Raw genomic sequence first — 21,876 nt, 5'->3', positions numbered from 1 at the left:
TTCAAGTTTTGTAGATTTAGTGTTTCCTGGCGAGAGGATCGAAGTGGGTCTGAGAAGAGGGAAATTTGATTATGCTACTACTGTGAGTTCTAGTAATAGAAGACCTGGGGTGAGTGGAGGGAATAAGGAGGAGGGAGAAACCCATGTTGTGACTGTCGTTCTTACATGGCCAAATTTCCCACTAGCCCCTTTAAATCCCATGTACTAAAATCCTCCCTAACAATGTCAATACTCAACCAATATCAGTCATTCCCATTACTCACCACCCTACCAACCAAGAACGTCCAATCATCCACAAAGGTCACCCTTAAATCGGCCACAAAATCCACCTGCTACATATCCAAGACCAAACACCACCCCTAATACCAATCAAAACACCAACTAGGGAAGGAACTTTCCAGAAAAGAAGCATGTAGAATTCACCCCAATTCCAATATCGTATGCTGACTTACTCCAGTATCTACTCAATAATGAAATGGTAGTCGTGAGCCCAGCAAAGATTCCTCAACCTCTATTTCCTAGAGGATAAAACTCCAATGTGACATGTACTTATCATGGGGGAGTTCTGGGGCATTCCATTGATCATCGTATGACCCTGAAACATAAGGTGCAAAGTTTGATCGATGCAGGCTAGCTGAGATTTGAGGAGGAGAATCGCTTGTGATTCTGATACCTCTTTTGGTTTTTCTAAGATTTTCCTTGAATAAACGTTGGGGGCGACTCCCACTCACTTTCTCCTTAGGAGACAAACGTGCTTTTCTCTATTTGCTTTCACCATCCTGTCATAAGGTGGGTTGCGATAGATGGCGACTCCACTGGGGACATTGTTAAAAGAGTTAAGCCATTTGATCAGTATGCAATTTTATTGTGACTTTTTCTTTATTTATGTTCCCTTTTCTCTTTTATCCTTATGTTATGCTCACGTTCATGATCGTTTCATTCCGCTACAGTTCTTTTTGTGGTTTTTTCTTCAACCCCGTTTGTTTTATCCTTCATTTGGTTCGTATGCATAAACAACTCCCGAATCCTTCTTTTGAAAATTCGCAGGCCTCTTTTGGTTTTTCTAACATTTTCCTTGAATAAATGTTAGTGGTGACTCCCATTTGTTTTCTCCTTAGGAGACAAACGTGCTTTTATCTATTTGCTTTTGTCGTTCAGTTGTAAGGTAGGTTGCGACACCTCCCACTGGCTCCATTAGAGATGTATTCTTTCTTAAGGAACACTCCGATCCTAGTGACAAACCCTTTGTCCTTAGAGGTTTTGTAGAAATAATATCCCTTAGTTTCCTTAGGGTATCCCACAAAGACCCATTTGATTTGAGGTCTAATATTTTTTAAATCGTACATTTCACATCAACATAACAACCCCATATTCTTAGAAAAGACATGCTTAGCCATTACCATGCCCATATCTCATATGGTGTCTTTTCAACTGCTTTTGATGAAACATGGTTTAAGTGTGAAAATACTATAAGTAATGTATATCCCTAAAAAGAGTTATGGAGTTCTGACTAACTCATCATGGATTGTACTATGTCCAATAGGGTCAGATTTTTCCTCTCAGACACACCTTGCGGTGTTCCAACTGAAGTGAGTTAGGATATAATCCTACACTCTCTCAGATAGTCGTCAAGCTCCTGGCTTAAGTATTCACCTCCACGATCTGATCGTATGGCTTTAATACTTTTTCCTAGGTCATTCTTTACCTTGTTCTTGAAATCCTTGAACTTTTCAAAGGTTTCTAACTTGTGCTTCATAAGATGCCAAAATCTATATATTGAAGTCATTAGTAAATGTGATGAAGTAAGAGAAGCCGCCTCTAGCAGGTCGATTCAAGGGTCCATATACATTACTATGTATCAGTTCCAAAAGGTCACTAGCCCTCTCACCTTGACCGGTGAATCAGGTCTTAGTCATCTTTCCCAATAGATAAGATTCACACTCCTCAAATGATTCATAATCAAATGAGTCGCAAGAGTCCATCTTTATGGATCTTGGAGATATGTTTCTCACCTATATGGCCTAAATGACAATGCCAAAGGTATGTAAGGTTCAAACCATTTGAATTAACCCTTTTTCATATTTATGTTGTAAATGGACATTTAGAGATCTAGAACATATACTCAATATTCATAGACAAACTAGCATAGAAAACATCATTCACATAAAATAGAAAAATATTTGTCCTTTATAAAAATATGAAAACCATTTGTGTCCAAACAAGAAATAAAAATGATGTTTTGGCTAATCAATAGAACATAATAACAATTATTTAATTCCAAAATAAGCTCATATGACAAAGTCAAAACAAAAGACCATACAACTAATGAAACAACTTTTTGCTCCATTTCCCTACTCGTAGGTCCACTTCACTTTTGGTCAATTTTGCTACTATCCTTTAGTCCCTCCATATTTATACAAATGTGAGAACATCATTCGGTGTCCAATACCTATGATGTTGAAGTAGACCTCAATAACATAAATACCTAGAGCAGAAGTCTCACTTCCTTTTTCATACTCTTGTACTCTTCTAGGCATATCAAACATTTCCTCTTCTAATGCTCAGTTTTACCGAATTGGAAGTAGGTTGCATGCTTAGGTATGCCATTGCATCCTTCAGGCAAGAATTGCTAGGCTTTGAAATTTTCTTACCTTTACACTTCCACACAAAAGGACACTACTTTTTGCTTGTGATTCCTCCAAGTTGTACCATCATAATGGTTTTGGATGTGTAAAACTTTTGTTGCCTTGCTTGCTTCTAAAAGAGAAACTTGAGGTATTTGATAATATCAAATGCCTCCATGTTCTTGTTGTGCTTTCACATTTTCGAGCTCATAGTAGAAAGCATGAGACATTCAACATCAATGGCGTCATTCAGGTGCTTCTAATAAGCATTCTTGTCAACCCTTGAATCATTAGCCGTAGGTGGCTCAAGAGTTTGCTCATCAAGTACATACAACTTACTTTCTTATTTGAGGACAATCCTCAAGTTTTTGTACCAATCTAGAAAGTTATTTTCATATAACTTGTCCTTCTTAAGGACTGGTCACAATGACAATTTGCTTGCAAACATGGTAATTCTAAAAAATCAAACATGTAGGTTTTAATTATTACAATTTAAAACATATTTAACTAGGAATTTTATTAAATATGCTCCCACTACTTTACTCAAATCAATAAGCCTCATTTACTGAGTCGGAAAATCCCATTGGAAGATTTTCTAGTAGACTACGATCCATATTTCACTTCATCCTGAATTAGCTTTGGTTGGTCACCTAGAACTTAGTTATTTAGATAGGAAACTCCTTTCCAATTGCATCCCTATGTTAATCTTGGATCAGTTAGGTGAGTAACTCCTTATTCCAATATATCTTATAAATCAATGTCCAACTCATGCCTCCAAGCTATCTCAATCCTATTGAAAGACTCGCTTAAGTCAAACCCAATGGTTGGCAATTGGATATTACAATTATCCCATCGCGCCTCACCAAGATTGATTAAGGTGCCCAATGTTAGCATGACTACACTTATACAATCCTAGCTATGACGAGTGTCATGCATCGGGGAGGCATTTAAAACTTAATATTAATTGAGGAATTTTATTAAGTGATCTCATTGTTGTTTGTATTAGTATAGAAGGCATCTCTCATCATACATATCATGCTTCCATACATTTTATAAATATGCAAAGCATACAACGCATGCGTTTTATACATCTCATATATAAACATACATCCACACATTTCATATATCACATATATAAAACATGCAATCCATACATTTCATACATCACATATATAAAACATACAAGTCACGGTGATTTGGTTATGACCTCTAAGAAATAAAATTAAATCATGACTTGTAGATCGTATTTAAGATTACAACTAATTATGACTCATAGGTCACCCAAAATAAACCACGACACATAGACCACCAAAGGGGAATAAAACAAATCATGACACGCACTCCATATTTTAAATAAACAAAAACAAATCTAAGGCCATAACCAAAAACAACTAAGAGAAGTATATAAAACAATTTTATAATAAACAAAACTTTGCACAACTTTCCAGACCACCATGACCATGGTCAAGGCCACCACAACCATGGTCGTGTTGCTTTCTTGGAAACATGATTTTGTCCAGAACACATATACAATATTAAAACATACATTTCATAGCAAACAACATGATTTAAAATAGCATATCATATATGGGATAAAATCATGTCAAACATGTTTTCTCGTACAAAAGAAACTTCCTAAGGACTCGTGATAATCATGCAACCAATGCTCTAATATCAGTGTTGGGGTTTCACAGACTGTAATTTTAAGATTTTCAAAGATACCATGAGCGGAAACCACATCTCATGGACTACGCATTATGCAAGAGTCACTAAGGATTAAGTGGTTACCTTTGGAGCACGCTTTCAAACTAGGAGGTTGTTTTTTATCACCAAACATCAAAATTACAACGCCTTTACTTAGTCCACGTGAGCAACACTAGAGGGGGGGTCTCAGTGCTAGCAAGATTGTAGATGCATAGGGATTTGGTGTGACACACTTTTCTCTCTCAAAAGTGAATAAGGAATTTTATGTAGTTCGTCAGTTTCACCTCTCTCATATATATAGGAGAGTGAATTGATCTAAATCTCAATTAAATCTTATCTTCATCGAATCTTATTTGATACAGATAATTATCTTATAAAATTTTATTTGATCTCATCAAATCGTATTTGATTTAAATCTATAAATAATTATCGTATAAGATATATATAAATAATTAATTAAATCATATCTAATTAATTGTCTCATCAGATTGATTCTTATTTAATTGAATATATTGTTAATTAATTAACTCTTATTTTATTAATTAACTATGAACAAAATTAATTCACATTTAATTTATTCATTTTTTTCAATTGATTACTCTACTCGTATGACTATATAGGCTCCCACAAGATTGACAATAATATTATCTTATAATATTATAAACAGTGGTATGCATTTAGCAATGCATCGCTACCACCTAACCCATGAGAAAATCAATGATTCAATTTCAACCTTACTGTAGCCATTTTCACCATGTAGCCTTTGTCTCTTCGTCCAAATGTCTTGATCGAACATGAGGCATCCTCCTTAAGTCCAATCGTTGATTTCTTGATACTTGAGTGGACGCATAAACACAAATGGATCCAATATCTCATATTGGCCCATTTTTGTGTGGCCACGGGCATAGTGCATCCCATTCTATCGAGAGGCCCATAAACATAACTCCTAATATGTAAGAGGGAGGGACATATCCTATCTAGATTACTCACATCCCTATACATGATTCATTGCAAGCTCAAGTACTATCTTTATGATCAACCTGTTATGGATAACGTTTACTAACATTAAAGCCTACAACTCATACAAATAGGAATCATAGTGACTTCAAGTCTAAAAACTGCTATCACCTTATGGTTGCCACAAGAAGCGCTTATGACATCACTTAGGTAACTATTATGAAGCTTTCTCATAGTGGGTCTATCCAATATAAATATTACTCCTAATATGTTTAGACTTGTGTGCTGACTTGATTTCCCATATCCATGACCTCTGAGACGTGGTCATCGGTCTAAGTACACAATAGACTCAATGCATTATTGTTGTCCTAATCAACAATAATACTTGACTACGGATGCTTTTAGAATAGTGTTTAATTGTTCAATGAATCTCACGATCAAGTTCTACTTATTTTTCCATCAAAAGAATCACCTATTCTAAGGACATTATTATGCTATAAAACTAATAACATAATAATTGGCATGCCTTGTTTTTATATAAAATATATTAACCAAAATTACAATACAAATATAATTTGTAATGGATTGACCAATAAGACTAATTCCAAAATCGATTCTTAAGAAATATGAGACTTTTGGCATAATAAAACTTAACGTATTTAATTAAAATGTAAAAGAAAAAACTACATCTTCAATTAGGCTTTTTTTTATTAATTTTCCGTGTTTGGAAAAATGGTATCAATGAAAGTAATAATAATATATACGAATGGTCGAATGTCTCTAGTATGATTATTTTATGGTTGTATTTTGGAATGCCAAGTGATTGAGTTGGAAGTTTCAAGAGGTGGATATCCATGCCCAACCAAGGTAACAACTTCATTCAAAATTTTCAAAATTGACTCCAAAATAGCTTGAGAGTGTGAATTTAGAAGTATCTATAAAAGAGGGTGTATGTGCTAGAGAATGCAACTTATGATGAATCTTAAACTCAGAGAGAATTAATAAGAGATCTCAATGAGCTCTAATATGGGTCTTAACCATTTCTTGCTATGTGTTTAAAGGATGGTGTGTATTGCATCACTTGTACCTGCGCATTGTGTGTTGGTGCTTATCATCCTACATACTTAATTAGGTGTATTAATTTTTTTTTTACCTACCTTTACTTAATTATTCTTTCTCTAAACATTAATAAGAAACAATTAAATAGATAGATAAGAAAAGAATAATTTTAGAATCATAATTGATAAATTTGATGTAATTAATTATTTTTCTTAAATAATGTTAATTAATTGAGAAAATTTTATAATTAGAGACAAAGTTATAATATAACTCTTTTAAGTGTTAAACTGGTGTAATACTTGTTATTATGATCAACTTATTTAACTAAACGAAACAGTCTAAAATTCCTCAAACATTAAATTTGAAAAGTATACACAATTACTATAGCCTACTTACCCATCCCAATGATCTAAAGGAATTATAAGGATAGCAATAAAGCGTGAAATTTTATACGAAATCACTACTTTATCACCGAGCTTATGAATGCGTAAAGGATAAGTAGTTATTGTGGTTTCATAAGATTTCATTTCAAACATGATTTTTTTTTATAGTATTTATTTACTATGAGAAAATATGGATGCTTGAAGTGGAAAGAGAATCTGAATATTCATGCTCTGACCCTATTCTGCCACGAGCTTATAATGCAAAGGGCATTCGGCCATGATTGCATTTCGCTGGCTTCCACTCACATTCTGTTACAACCAATCATTCAAATCTTCTGGCATCTCCTAAAATTTATATTCAACACAGATATAAATAAAAATAATTAATTTTATATTGATTAATAAAATTAATTTATATAATTTGATTTTATTAATTTTAATCCAAAAAATATTTTTAAAATATTTTTATTATAACAGGTTATCATAAATAAAAAGTTATTGAAAATAAAATTATAATTAAATAAATAGTGTTTTAAAAATAATACCATTAAATAAGAAAAAATTAATTAAATTTATTTATATTTAAATTTAACATATAAAATTATTATTTTTATTTTTATATATATCACACAGAAAAAGTGGTATGTTAAATGAATTTATAGTTAAAAGGATAGATCTACTCTGGTAGATTAATTCTCAAAATCTATTTATTTATTATATCACGTGTTTATATAAATTTGCAGTTAAAATTCTTACTGGTTCAATTAGTTATGATTAAATAACTGTTGTAAAAAATTTTAAATTGTGTACACAAAAGTTTGCATTACACTCTCCATTACATTTTCTTTTTTATTAATTTTAAAAACTATTTTCTTCTCTTTTCTTACATAAATACCTATTTAGTTTATGTCACTATAAATATTTTTTTTCCATTTGTAATTGTTCATACTATCGTCCTTAATTTTGAGACCTTAAAAAATAAAATAAAGATTTAGAAAAAAAAATTGAATTATAATTTAGAAAAAAAATTGAATTATAAGGATGCCTAAAATTTTGTTTCACTTTTCAAATTATTAAAATTAACAATAAAGTTACTTAAAATAAGTTGTTGATGACTCGTTAAAAATATATCAGTGAGATAATCATTTATAATTTTTCGTCACGGCTAACCAATCTATTTATATTAAGACAAACTTAAGGGTAATATATTTAATATGTAATTTAATTTTTAAAATTCAAAGATAATAATATAATATTATCTCAAGTCCTAAACATTAAAAAACAAATAATTATATTTTTTTATCCTAATTATAAGAAACATATTTGTTTTGCTAAAAGTTTTTTAATTTTTGTTGAAAGAATTATAAAGAAACATATTACTAATTTCAAATATACTAATGGCTAATTTCTTTTTATATCATTGATTAAATGTAAAATCTATTAACGATATATCATATGATAAAAATGGGTGTATTTAATGAATTATTAACAATGTAACTCATTCTGATGGCTGAAAAAATGTATTCCTTATAGTATAAAAAATATTTCTTATGGGTATAGGTTATTGTATGTATCTGACTATCATTTTAATCAATGTATCTTTTTAAAATAAAATTTAAATTTATGATAATATTAATTATAATTAATAATTAATTTAACTATGTATTAGTATTGATGAATTAGGTTATTATTTCTTACTTATATAACCAAATGTATTATTATTTAAGCATTTCTAACCAAAAATAAATAAATTAAGCAGTCACAAGTCCAAACACGAGAAGCGCGTAGGACGTGGTCCGCGTCGAGCAGAACTGCATGTCTTCTTATTCTAAACGAACTGCTCTATTCAAGGCAAAAGGAAAACATGGCATTTGATCATTAATGAAAAACGTTATCTGTTAATTTATGGATCCAAAGTATGACGAAAGAAAAAGAGTGACACTCTCAACCCGCACGCCCCAGTTATTACTGTTATCACACTGATTAATATAACAGATTAATCACATTTATAAGATACAAAAATTTGGTTAATCTTATCTTACGAGCACAAACAAAATTCTCAGATGGGTATAGATCCATTTCCATGCCTTCTTATGCCACTTTTGCTAACCGAGAATCTTCCACTGGAAAACGATCTCTTCATTGCAATTGGGCTCAGCACACAATGCAACACCCTTGATTTGTATATGCACTTGCTACTCTCTCCGTGCGACCTCTTTGAAGGACCTGCAGCTTCAGTGGAATCTTCGTCTTCACTCATTTGCAATACATGAGCAACAGAAAGAGCATTTTGAAACGAATGGTCCATTGACACCGACCTACCATCGTCTCTAATCTCAATCACCCTGTGCCTGCCCTGAAAGCTACTCAAGTCGCTAAAAGCGCGCAATGCAGGCTTTGGATACGCTCTAGTGTGATGCATGTTTTCTTCTACTTCTTCTTGCACCACCACGCCAAACTCGTTGCCACTTTCTACACTTTCATTATCAGGAGAAGTTTCGTTTGTTGAAGGGGCCTCCACCTCAACCTGAGAAGAAGTGAAAGTGAATATGCCAGCACGACACAAGGGGCAGCTAGAGTGTGACTTGAGCCACGTGTCGATACAAGGAGCATGGAAAACGTGGCTGCATTTTGGCAAGAGCCTAACACTTTCGTCATCTTGAAACTCGCTGAGGCAAACTGAACAATCGGTGACTCCAGCAGAACCACCAATTCCTTTCTTGTAATTGAAGACCGCAATGGATTTGATCAGAGCCTCGTCGAGGCCCGTGTTTGAATCATGCTCGGGGAGAGTGTCATTGTGGTTCTGATTGTCTTGCAAGTGATCTTCATTTGGGTCTCTGCGTGCGGACTCTCTGGGGCCACAGTACTTGGATATTAGAGTGTAGTAACTCACCACAAGAAAAGCAGTGGCCAAGATCCCAATGATTGCAATGACAAGAGGAGAGAAATTTGGGCTTGAATCATCATCAGGGTACTCAAAGGGTGGAGGAGGAGGATACACAATGTAACACCATTGTGGACAGTACAAGCTACAAAATCCTTGAGAACAGTCTTTGCTGTTCATATATGGAATCCAAGTTCTGGGGTTGCCAACAACAGCCATGGACAAACACACACACTATATAGTATATGCTAATTCGTGAACGATCTTAGAATCATAGTTTTCTGTCTTCCAAGCTTGTGAATTTTCACTTTCAGTCAAGAGAAAGAAGGTTAATAAAGCTTCGGAGGACTAAAGATCTCAACTTAAATAACATAGCAGCAAGCAGAAGAAGAAACTTGTTTATTACATTATAGAAGGAAAATTATGGGGTGAAAAAGTTCTATGTCAAACCAATGATTACAAGCATATATAGGTACAAAACAAAGGGAAATACTTATGAGTGCTAGAGAAAAGAAGAGCATGCAGAGAGAGAGAGAGGGAGACTTTGCTGGACCCGAGTTTCCTTCGAGGCAAGAGAAAATTGGAAAGCAAGGCAAAGACAGGGAAAATTGGAGCTCTGGTGGGAATACTTTTTAACTTTTCTTTTTCTTTTGCTGTTCATAGCTTTTTTTTTTTTCTCTAGTGTATATATCTTGGTTATAATTGTTTGTGGGCATTGAGGGTGGTGTACGGGTGAATGGTGAATTGGTTATAGTGTTGGTTGGGAATTTATCAAAATGATCAATGCTTTTTCATTTTTTTTTCTTTTTGTCCTATGCTACCATCCAATTGAATGAGGTTTAAATTCTTTATGAATTGCGAAGTTAAAGCCTTATAGATTAATAAGTTCATTAATGCCTACAGCTAGGGGACGAGATAATTTGGCCGTCAAGTTAGTTGTACCTGATAAGGGAGTGGGGTTATATATGCTATAAATTTTAGGACTTTTTGCTTTCAATATTGTATATTACTCAGGCTCACTACAAGAAAAAATATTTTTAACATCATCATTTTAGTATCGATTTTTATCAAGATGGATGTTAAAAAAAATGTGATGACATACTCATAAATAAATAGATATCATTAACATTGATTTTTAAAAAATTGATGTTGTGTTTTGAGGTTTACATCGATTTTTGTTAAAATCAATGTTATTTGATGATTAATAACATTGATTTTTTAAAAAATCGATGTTGAGTTTTTCACAAACTCAACCCTTTTGTTCACTCGTTCTGGTGCTCACTCAACCCTCAACCCTCCTTTAAGACTTCAAATCCTTCGACCATACCCCTTCACCCATCTTCCCAATCCAACATTGACGACCATCATTCGTTCACCAATTAGTTCCTACGACCTCGCTGCCGCTTTGGGCCTCAGCGACATCCTGGAGAGCTACGGCACTTGCCTTTTTCTCCACCTTACTCAGTCAGAGATTTGCAACTTCGCTCGCCTCAACCGTGCATCATTTAAGTATTCTACTGTTGACACATTGAAGCAATAATATCACTTTTTGCCTGCCAAACACAAGGTTTTTCTTCTCCCTTGTTCAGCCAAATGTTTTTCATTAAATAAAGAAATGGCAATCAATTGTATATTGAATTTCTTAATAGTGATGTCATGGCTAAATGGTCCAATCGAAGCTTGTAAAGACTGCTAACCACTTATATTTCCATTTTTTTTTACAAGCATTGATGCCTATTTCTAACAAAGAGTCTCTATTTTTATTTGTTGCCCTAAAATAAGTTATACCTAATAACTATCTTAGTGACGTTGTCAAAAATACATTACAGAAGAGAGAGGGCCTGAGAGGAGAGAGATGGCCTATTGCAAATGCTTTGGTGAGTATCTTTTCTTTTATCCTTAAAATATTTATAAGGGCTGAGAGGGTATGATATCTTAGTGTAAGTCATGGAAGGTGCTGACCTTGGAATGAAAAATATAAATGATGCTTTTAATGCAACTTCAATTAGGACTTTGAAATTTTGGTTCACATGGAACTTGTTCTCTTCTTAGTCTAGCCTACTTAAACATCAAATTCTATACAAAATATTTTATTTTTCATCTTCATATTTTGTTATGTCCTTGTAGATCTAATGCTAACCATGAAATCATTTAAAAATCTACACCTTGAAAGCTTTTTTCTTTTATCTTTTTCCAAAATATAATGTTTTGCATCTTAGTTAGATGAAAGTTATCCTCTAGATTAAATACATAAATTAGCTATTTGAGTTTATATTTTTCTAGAATATACTTTTCTTATGCTAATCATGGAATCATTAATATCATGAGATTGTAAGTATTGTGATATTGTAACAAAAATAATATTTTTAAATATTTTAATTTAAAATTAATATATTTTTTATAAATTGGTTCTGCTTGATTCATTGTTAAAACAAACAAAATATTAAAAAAATTTACAAAACATAACATCGGTTGATCTAAAATTGACGTAGAAAGTATTCTTACAACATTGATTTTACCAAAAACTAATGTGTTGTATATGACTTCTAACATCAATTTTTTTTAAACCGATGTAAAAGACGTTTTAAAATATATAATTTTGGTCATATTTTTTTACATCAGTTTCAGTTAGAACTAATGTAGAAAGAAATTTTTAACATCAATTTTAAAACTGATGTTGAAAATATTTACTTTTAACGACGGTCATTTCAACATTGGTTAACTTGTCCAAAGTCGATGTTAAAACTCTTATATGTAGTAGTGGCTATTATGTAAATAACAGAAATATGTCTTGAGAACTTGCACAATGTGATGAATACTTGAATGTAAACAGATCACGATGTTCTTTAAAAAAGATTTCACCAAAAATAGTAACGAATCTATTTTGTTGGGAACACTAGCACTTTTGCTATTTAATCGGATATGGTGCTCCATTGTCTCTTCTCTACGTATCACATTTACTTTGGGGAACTTTAGCATATGACTGTCCTGTTTTACTTTGCAGTTTGCATATATTCTCCCCACTGATCCCAACAGTTAGTATCTTTCTCTCCCGTAACTTACGGCCATGTTTAGGACTAATTAACTTCTTTTGTAAGAAAATATTCCAACATTAAAATAACTCCTTCAACGGTATCCCCTAGCCTTTAAAACAGATAAATAACAATAAACAAACCTTGAGCTACACGACAACAAAGTCCTTTACTCATTTGGTAACCTAATTATATTGCTGATTCATTTGACATCATGATATATAGCATATATATTCATGACGGAATAAATGTGCAATAAAAAAAAAAGAGGCTATGTCTGCTTTAAAGCTTGTGGTCAATTATAGTTGTCACTTTTTACAAAGCACTTAACCAAGCATTTGCTCAAAACTCGGGACCCTATCTTCTCCTTTTCAACTTCATTTTCTGGGTGTGGCCACACTAGCTGAAGCCACGCCGTTATCTGGTTAAATATCATATTCACGATGCCACTGTATTGCCTTGGAAGTTGCAGATCTAATGATACCCTTAGTTTTATTCTAGGGATGTCGCGATCTCTATCTGTTGAACCTGTGGGTCTAGCCATCTTGTTGTCACTATGCAATGGAATGTGACTTTGTGTTATTTCCCTGACTTTGATGCACTTTAATATTTAACTCTTCATGGGAACGGGGAGTGATCGATGGAGGAAAGCATGATTAGTCCAACAATCTCAAATAATCTTATCAAGGAATAGAAGGCCTAATGACTAAGCAAGAGCTAAAAGAGTTAAAGTGGTTTTGTAAAGCTTGGTCATGGAGGTACAAGCAAAAGAAGGTGGAGCTGAATATGAGTACTATCCAAAGATTATCACATTCTTAATTACAACTTGAAGATAATTTTAGTCCAACTTAAAATTGTCACATATGTGGACAAGAGCTTCTTTGTGCTAGTTTCTTAGTTTCGGTTACTTAAGACCCAATTTTTTATTTTTCTTTAATTTTGGTATTTTATTTTGATGTAATAGGTTCATATGACCATTGATATCATTTTGGTCAATTATTATATTTTTTAGGCTTCCCAAACTATTATACTGGTTAATGAGATTTTATTTTAGCGAAAATTTAATGTGAGAATTTAATTCTTAATGAGAATTAATTCTTAGTGGGAGATTTAAAGGGAAGCCTAGCTTATAAATAAGAAAAACTTTGTAGTTTTTAGGTAGATTGAGTTTAAATGAAATATGAGTTTTTTTCTTTTTGTGAGAGCTTCCCTTGGTTCTTGGACAAAAAACTGAATTTGTTTTTATAAGACAACTTGTGGTGATCATATGACTTATCACTTACCTTCACACATTTTTCTTGAGTCTAATATGAATATCTTTTTCTAAAGAAAACTAAAAGACCATTTCCTAAATCTGAATTCTTCAAGGCCTTCCTTCAAGTTTTCATGTTTCATATAATTTGCCATCAAAGCTTCTACTCCTTGAAGTTCAGGTTTGAGGTTTCTTTGTTTCAATTTTTTCTAAATTTTCTAGTTCTTTTGTTCTTCAGTTTGTGTTCATTTATTTCTTGAGACTTTCTATTCTATTTGCGAGCCTTGTTTTATTTCCATTTTGTGATTCCTTGTTCTTCTTTCATGTCTTTTAATTTCCCTCATCTTCTTTGAGTTCAACATTAGATTTTAAGTTAACTTTGAGTTTTGTTAAAAAAAAATTCATGCAAAAAAAATCTAGAATCATTGAAGAAAAAGTCTAAGTGGATTCAAGAGTGCATCAACAACATATAGCATAACCCAATTTCTAGAAGAAGAAAAAAAGAAAGAGAGAAAAAGGAAATAAAAGAGTTTTATGAATGGGAAGGACTCTATACTCTCTTTGTGAAAATCTTATCATGTGTCTTTGTCCATTATCTTGTATTTGTTCTTATCTTTGGTGTGTTTATCATTCATGTTATTCTTATAATATTCCTTGTTAACCCTTTGTAATTCTCTAAATTCTAAGTTGCTTGATTGTTCCCTTGTTGTCTTGAAAAAGAATCATTGATAAGGTTTTCTCTTAAGAACTTACAAGAGAAAGTAGAGTGGTAAAAGACAAGAGCGATAAGATCATCATCGAGTAAAAGCCAAATTGAGTGATAAACACGAGTGTATTGCGAGGACCAAATTTTATCATTTTTCTTACTAACATGGCAGGAAGTGAAGGAAATCCACAAGGAGAATTATTAGCCATCCAAATGCAAGCTTTAACTAGCCATCTTGAAAAGTTATTTGATAGAAAACTTGAAGAAATCCATCGACATATGGATCAAATGAAGAATCAAATTGTTAATAGGCAAGCTTTTCCAAGGAGAGATGATCATGAAGGAGGTTGGAGCCAAAATAAGGAATATGATCATGAAGAAGAAAAACCAATCAGGAGAATACCTATTCAAAATAATAAAAGGAGGTATGGAAATCAAGGAGATGATGACCTGGAGTGAAAATTCAACTTCTTGAAACTTGGAGTGAAAAATGTGCGTAGATTAAATTTTCTCATGTCAAAGCTATTAAGAAGGATAAAAGGTGAAACTTGCAACTCTTGAATTTACTGATTATGCTCTTGTTTGGTGGGATCAAATGTAGAAAGAGAGAGCTAGATATTGAGAACATTCTCTAAGAACTTAGGAGGAGATTAAATAAATTATAAGGAGGCGATGATGTAGCATATGCAACAAAGATGTATCATTATGTGGAGCTTCAAGAGATGGTTAATTAACCCATCAAACTGGAGCAACAATTAAATAGAAGAAATAGTTTGAGGAAAACACTAACTCAAGTTCTTTCTCATTGAAAAAGCAAAATGAAGCTAAACCTTTACCTTGTGTTTGGATCAGGAATTTCAAAATTTCAGGGAATTCAAAATGTCTAGAATTTGAATTGCTTTGATTTTAATTTCCTTCATTTTTTAAATGCTTTGTTTGGATAAATCAATTCAAATTTCTTCAATTTTAAATTCTTTGTTTGGATAGGGCAATTCAATTTCTTCTATATGCAAAATTTCAATTTTATATTTTAAATAGATGAAATTTTAATATTAAACATTATGGAAAACAAACACAATCTAATTTTGAAATATTAATTAATTTTTTTTTTCAATTTTTGATAATTTAAAAATACAAAATATTGATAATTTTAACTAGGTTTGTTTGTCTGACTACAACTAGTGATATTTTTAAACCAATATCAACCAAGGTTATTTTTCGGTCGACATCAAATAATTTTTTTTTGTCAAAGTATGTTGGGAATATTTGTCAGCTCACGTCAGTTGGAACTATTTTTTGGCTAACGTTGATTGAGTCTATTTTTCAGTCGATGTTGACTAGGTTTTTTTACCAACGCCGGTTCGGGTTTGTTTGGCTAACACCGGCTAGGGTATTTCCGAACGACATTGATCAAGGCTATTTTTAGCCAACGTCGTACTAAAAAGTCCTAGCAGGCGTTGACAAAAAAGTCTACCCGATATTGGCTAAAAAGTATCTTGGTCAACGCCAACCAATAAAACCTACTTGATGTCGGCCGAAAAATATTATTGGTCAATGTTAGCCCTGACCAATGTCGAACAAAAAACCCTACACAACATCGACTATAAAATAGCCTCGGCTGATGTTGACTAGAAAATAGCTTGGACCGATGTCGACTAGAAAAACTCTAGTGGATTTCGACTGTAAGAACCTTGTCGATGTCGACTAAAAATAGTCATGTCTGATGTCGGTAAAAAAATACCTAGCTGGTGTTAGCAGAAAAACTAGCCAACATCAACAAAAAAACCTAGCTAATGTGGTTAAGAAATAGCTCTGGCTGATGTCAGCAAAAAAAACCCTAACCGACGTCGGCTAAGAAAATCTAGTTGACATCAACCAAAACACCCTAGCTAACATTGACTGAAAAATAACCCTAGCCAATATTGGCTCGAAAAACCTAGTTAACATCGGCTTGGAAACCATAGCATGTGTCTACTCAAAAGTTAGCCATGGTCGATGTCAGTAGACAAAATCTAGCTAACGTCGGCCAAAAAAATCATTGGTCAACATCAACTAAAAAAACCTAGATCACAACGACCAAAATATTCCTTGGCAGACGTCAGCAAAAATTCCCATGATTGATGTCAGTGAGAAAATAATCTTAACCAACATCATATAAAAAAAATCTTAGCCGATATCAACAAAAAATAGCTTTGGTTGACATCATACAAAAAAATTCTGACTGAAAAAACCTCGGCCAACGTCAGTGAAAAACAACTATGTCGATGTCGGTTGTAAAAAATTTGGTCACCCGTAGTTGCGAGTGTTGAGCAAGAAAGAGTCGCAAGCAAGAACGTGAGTTAAAGTGAGCATCTTCGAAAAAAGAATTTCAAATTCTATATTTTTTGAGAGAATTTGAAATCCCACTATTTTAGTCAATCAAAATGATTCATAAAAATACCAAAAATTAAATCTCCTTTCAAATATTCTATCCAAACAAGCTATTTTATCATGAGTCATTTTAAATTCCTTGAAAAAATGAATTCTCCTGCTGAATTGCTCCATCCAAACACACGCTTAAAGAACTTAGATATAGAGTGATTCAAATGCCTTGGAAGAGGACACATTACTTCTCAATGCCCAAATAAGTGGATCATGACCTTGCAAGATAATGGAGAGCTACAGACAAATGAAGAATTTGATCATGATTCAACTTCATCTCTAGAGGATGATAATGAGGATCTTCCATGTGGTGAAGATTTGTAGGTTGTAATCAAAGTTTTGAATATGCAATTAAAGGAGAAAGATGAAGCTCAAAGAGAAAATATCTTTCATATTGTTCACACTCTCAAGATAGGCAAGTGAACCTAGACTATTTGAAGGAAGAAAGAGTAAGTATTTAGAGTTATCATATCCACGGAGACTATGTGCAACAAATAGGAAATTAACAAATGGTTTTTAGAAGCAGTAAGTTGTCAATTTGTTGTGGCGAATGTCTCAAGTTTTAGTTTTGAAAAGAAGGATTTATCTATAGCAAATTGAGAATTTGCTATGGCAAAAGTAAACTATTTTTGGCTTTTATAAGAAAATTTGGAGCGAAACAGAATTAAAAAGAAGAAAAGTGTTGCCGAGATGAAATCCATAGAATTCTACATGTGAAATTTGTTCCTAATGAATTTCTCAACTCAATGCAACCAAGATTCAAACTAAAATGACTGATCCTAATTTCGTAGTGATTAATCCTTGAGTTCTAAACCAAATCCATAATTCCTTAGGTGATTTGACCTAAAACTTAGAGCTTGATCAATGAATCTCTATAATTCAAGCACGTGATTTCATCCCCAAAATCAAATCCTTGCACAGTCTTAATTCAGATCTAGGACAACTTGTTTCCACACAACCCAAATCTATAAAAGCTAGGTTGAAAACTTCTAACATGCATCTAAGAGTAGAATTGAAATATGATCACATTAACTAAGAGAATTAATCAGACAATAGAGATTTACGTATTGATCCTCTATCTCCCATTTGAACGTATCAGCACCCTTCACCTTCAACAAAGGTGAAAAGGCTTTCAATTTTCCTGTCGAATTGGCAATAAATCTTCACATGAAGTTTATCTTCTCAATCAAACTTCGGGTATATTTTTTAGCCCAAGGCCTTAGTCTACACTCAAAATGGAAATGTTGCCTTTAGTATTTTTAAGCCTGACTTGTGAATATATTCTAATCCCCCCTCTCTCTTGTAGAATCATTGTCTCAGTTGCAAACTGTGTATAATTGTACTGAGGGAGAAAAAGCTCTTAAGTGTTCATGTGTTCTTCATCCATTTCCTACCTTTCCGTGTGTAATTTCAAGTTGCTCATCTCCATGAGGGGTTGATTTCCATTGTTGTAAGGGGTACATGTAGGCACTTTTCAACTCTCATGTATCTTTTGACATAAATAATATATTGTCGCAACCTACCCTTTGGCGGGGGGCACGAAAAGGCCTCTCGGATGGGCCAAAGGTGCGTCTTCCATTGAAGGAAAACGCGTGGAGTTGCCACCAATGTTTATTCGTGGAAAACATTGGAAAAAAAATGGAAAAGGTTGAAGGTCTGCATATTTTGAAAATGAGGGTTCGGGAGTTTTTTATGCACGAGGAAGGTATTAGCACCCCACGCGCCCTTCAAGAGGGACATCAGCCTCTAATCGAGTGTGCAAATCATGACTTCAATATTATTTATTTTCCCTTTTATATTTATTTTCTTTTTTGGGCTTTTTATGTTTTTTACTTTTTTGTGGTCGACAAGGATGTTTCCCTCGCTTCTACGTATTCCTCAATTGCAATGAGGAAATCAGACCTACGTAGTTGTTTAAGAACTAAATGTTGGTTAAATTGTTTTTTTTATCTTTTTTGAAAGATTGATTTTAACTGAGCAAAAGTCGTTGAACCTTGGAACAATCTTTTGATTTTTGAAAAGAGAGAATCGTTAAGGTGTTGGACCTTTGAACAATCTCTTGATTTTTGAAAGGAGAAGAGAACCGTTAAGGCGTTGGACCTTTGAACAATCTCTGGAGTTTGAAAGGTGAGAATTGTTAAGGTGTTGGACCTTTGAACGATCTCTTGATTTTTTTTATGAAGTAAAGAAGTTTATGAGTTGGTTTTATTTGGTTTTGGCTCATTAATCTTCAATCCCTTTTTTAGAGATAACTTGCGACGCTAATGACCAGTTAAAACTTATTTTACATTGATGAAAAGAGTTTACGACACAAATGACCGGTTCAAACTTATTTAAACAGTGATTAGGTGAGATTACCACACAAACGATCAGTTGAAATTCATTTAAACAGTGATTAAGTGAGATTACAACACAAACGACCGGTCGAATTTTATTTTAATGGTGATTAAACGAGATTATGGTATGAACGATCGGTCAAAACTCACTTTGGACAAAGAAAAAGATCACCGATGATCGAAGAAGGAGATGAAGATGCACAAACAATAAAGGGGACCCCTAAGGGACCATAAATCAAAGTCAAATCCTTAAAGCAATCACTAACTGGATGAAGAATGAACGAAGAAAGGCGAAGAACGTTCACGAAATTGGTCATGGAAGCGCCTTGGCCTTGATTTTCTTCTTCTTTCTCCTTCTTTTCACTAATTTTAAGTGAAATATGCTTTCCAAGGGTGCTGAACCCTTTCTCCTCAGCCTTCCACGCCTATTTACAGCAAAATAGGGGGAGGAGCTTGCCACCCGCCTTGCCCAGGGGAGCTGCTGGCTAACTCTAGAAGCAACTTGCTCACCCAGGTGAGCTGGTTGCTTCTCCCTTAAGTCATCTAGTGGGCCCAGGGGCTAAGGAATGTCCAAAAATGGACCATTAGGGTATAACAGTTGCCCCTCTTTACTTATCTTTTATTGAAGATAAAAGGGAAGTAAAGATAAGACACTAATTTCGTTTGAGGTAACTTTCCACCTGACCGACCACTAGCGGAAGTCTAAGCAATAAAACCCGTGAAAGCATGAAGACATTGAAGTAGAAGCTTTTCTCGTTTTATTCTTTTTTTCATTTTTATTTTCTATATATATTTTTATTTTTATATTTAAAAAGAATAGAAATATTGGACGTCGAGTCCTATGAAGCACATGGATAAAAGATATTGAAGTTTTTGAGATGAAGACATCGTCATCTTCGAAAGCGTAAATGATGGCATTATCACTTTTTGAAGGCATGCATTGACTGAAGACATTGTCGTCTTCGAAATGTAAATGAGGACATTGTTGCCTTTTGAAGGCATGCAATGACTGAAGACATTGTTGTATTTGAAATGCAAATGATGGCCATTGTCACTTTTTGAAGGCATGTAATGACTAAAGACATTGTTGTCTTCAAAATGTAAATGAAGGTCATTGTTGCCTTTTGAAAGCGTGCAATGATTGAAGACATTGTCGTCTTTAAAATATAGATAAAGGAATTGTTTCCTGGTGAAGACATTGTCGCCTTTGAAATGTAGATGAAGGTCATTGTTGCCTTTTGAAAGCATCCAATGACTGAAAACATTGTCATCTTCAAAATGTAAAAGGGGCAAATGACAATAATTTGTCTCTATATGCCATTGAACTTAATCGTCTCTAGATGGAAAAGGAGACTAAAATAGTCTTGAAAACAACAAGAGCGAATGACCATGATGGTCTCCACATGCCATCGGACTTGCTTGTCTCTGGATAGCGAAAAAGGTGCGGATGACCATAATTTGTCTCTGCGTGCAATCGGACTTGATTGTCTTTGGATGGTGAAAAGGGTGCGGATGACCATAATTTTTCTTCGCGTGCCATCAGACTTGCTTGTCTCTGGATAGCAAAGGTGTGCGGATGACTATGATTTGTCTCCGTGTGCCATCGGACTTGATTGTCTCTGGATGGAAAAGGAGACTGTAATAGTCTCGAAAACAAAGAAAGCGAATGACCATGATGTTCTCCGCATGCCATCGGACTTGATTGTCTCTGGATGGCAAGGAAGACTTCAATAGTCTTGAAAATAATGAAAACGGATGACCATAATGGTCTCCACGTGCCATCGGACTTGATTGTCTCTAGATAGCAAAGGTGTGCGGATGACCATAATTTGTCTTCGCGTGCCATCTGACTTGATCGTCTCTGGATGGCAAAGAGGGTGCAGATGACAATAATTTGTCTCCGTGTGCCATCGGACTTGATTTTCTCTGGATAGCAAAGGTGGTGCGGATGACCATAATGGTCTTCGCATGCCATCGGACTCAATTGTCTCTGGATGACGAAAGTGTGCGGATGACCATAATTTGTCTCCGTGTGCCATCGGACTTGATTGTCTTTGGATGGCAAAGAAGACTGTAATAGTCTTCGAAAAGTAAATGGCAGAGGACTTTGAGTCCTACGAAAGATAAAGGTGAGGACTTTGAGTCCTATGAAAGCGAGGACTTTGAGTCCTATGAAAGATAAAGGTGAGGACTTTGAGTCCTATGAAACAAGCCAATAGGCACTAGTACCAAAGGGCTTAACCTTATGAGAAAGCAAGATGTTGACCCCTTGAGAGGACCTCTCATCTATGCACTTATTGCCTAATATGAACATGATTTTTTTTTAGGATACAGATGCATGCAACCTTCATCTTGAAGTGCAGTAAATGCAGGCTTTGTATGCAACAATGCAAGCAATGGAAATTTGTACAATGTTCATGACATTCTTTCCTATTTTTGTGATTTTGATTTTGATTTTGATTTTATTTTATTTTTTTGTGGAAAACACAAATTAACTGTTTCTGTTTTTTTTTAA

General features: G+C 33.8%; 1 protein-coding gene across 1 annotated transcript; it reads right to left on the bottom strand.

The window, feature by feature from the left end:
• Positions 1–8,630: 8,630 nt before the first annotated feature.
• On the bottom strand, positions 8,631–10,233 carry LOC114414481 (RING-H2 finger protein ATL51-like). Its single transcript, XM_028378761.1, has one exon. It carries the CDS (start codon positions 9,831–9,833, stop codon positions 8,787–8,789), a length of 1,047 nt encoding a protein of 348 aa, XP_028234562.1. The 5' UTR covers positions 9,834–10,233; the 3' UTR covers positions 8,631–8,786.
• Between the last annotated feature and the right edge of the window lie 11,643 nt (positions 10,234–21,876).

This window comes from Glycine soja, chromosome 1 (genome assembly GCF_004193775.1).
Source record: "Glycine soja cultivar W05 chromosome 1, ASM419377v2, whole genome shotgun sequence".
Lineage (NCBI taxonomy): Eukaryota > Viridiplantae > Streptophyta > Magnoliopsida > Fabales > Fabaceae > Glycine > Glycine soja.
The sequence above is the reverse complement of the archived record's forward strand: the minus strand, read 5'-3'. Positions and strand labels throughout refer to the sequence as shown.

Coding starts and splice junctions, on each gene's coding strand:
- LOC114414481 (XM_028378761.1), bottom strand. CDS start 9,833: ATGGCTGTTGTTGGCAACCCCAGAACTTGGATTCCATATATGAACAGC.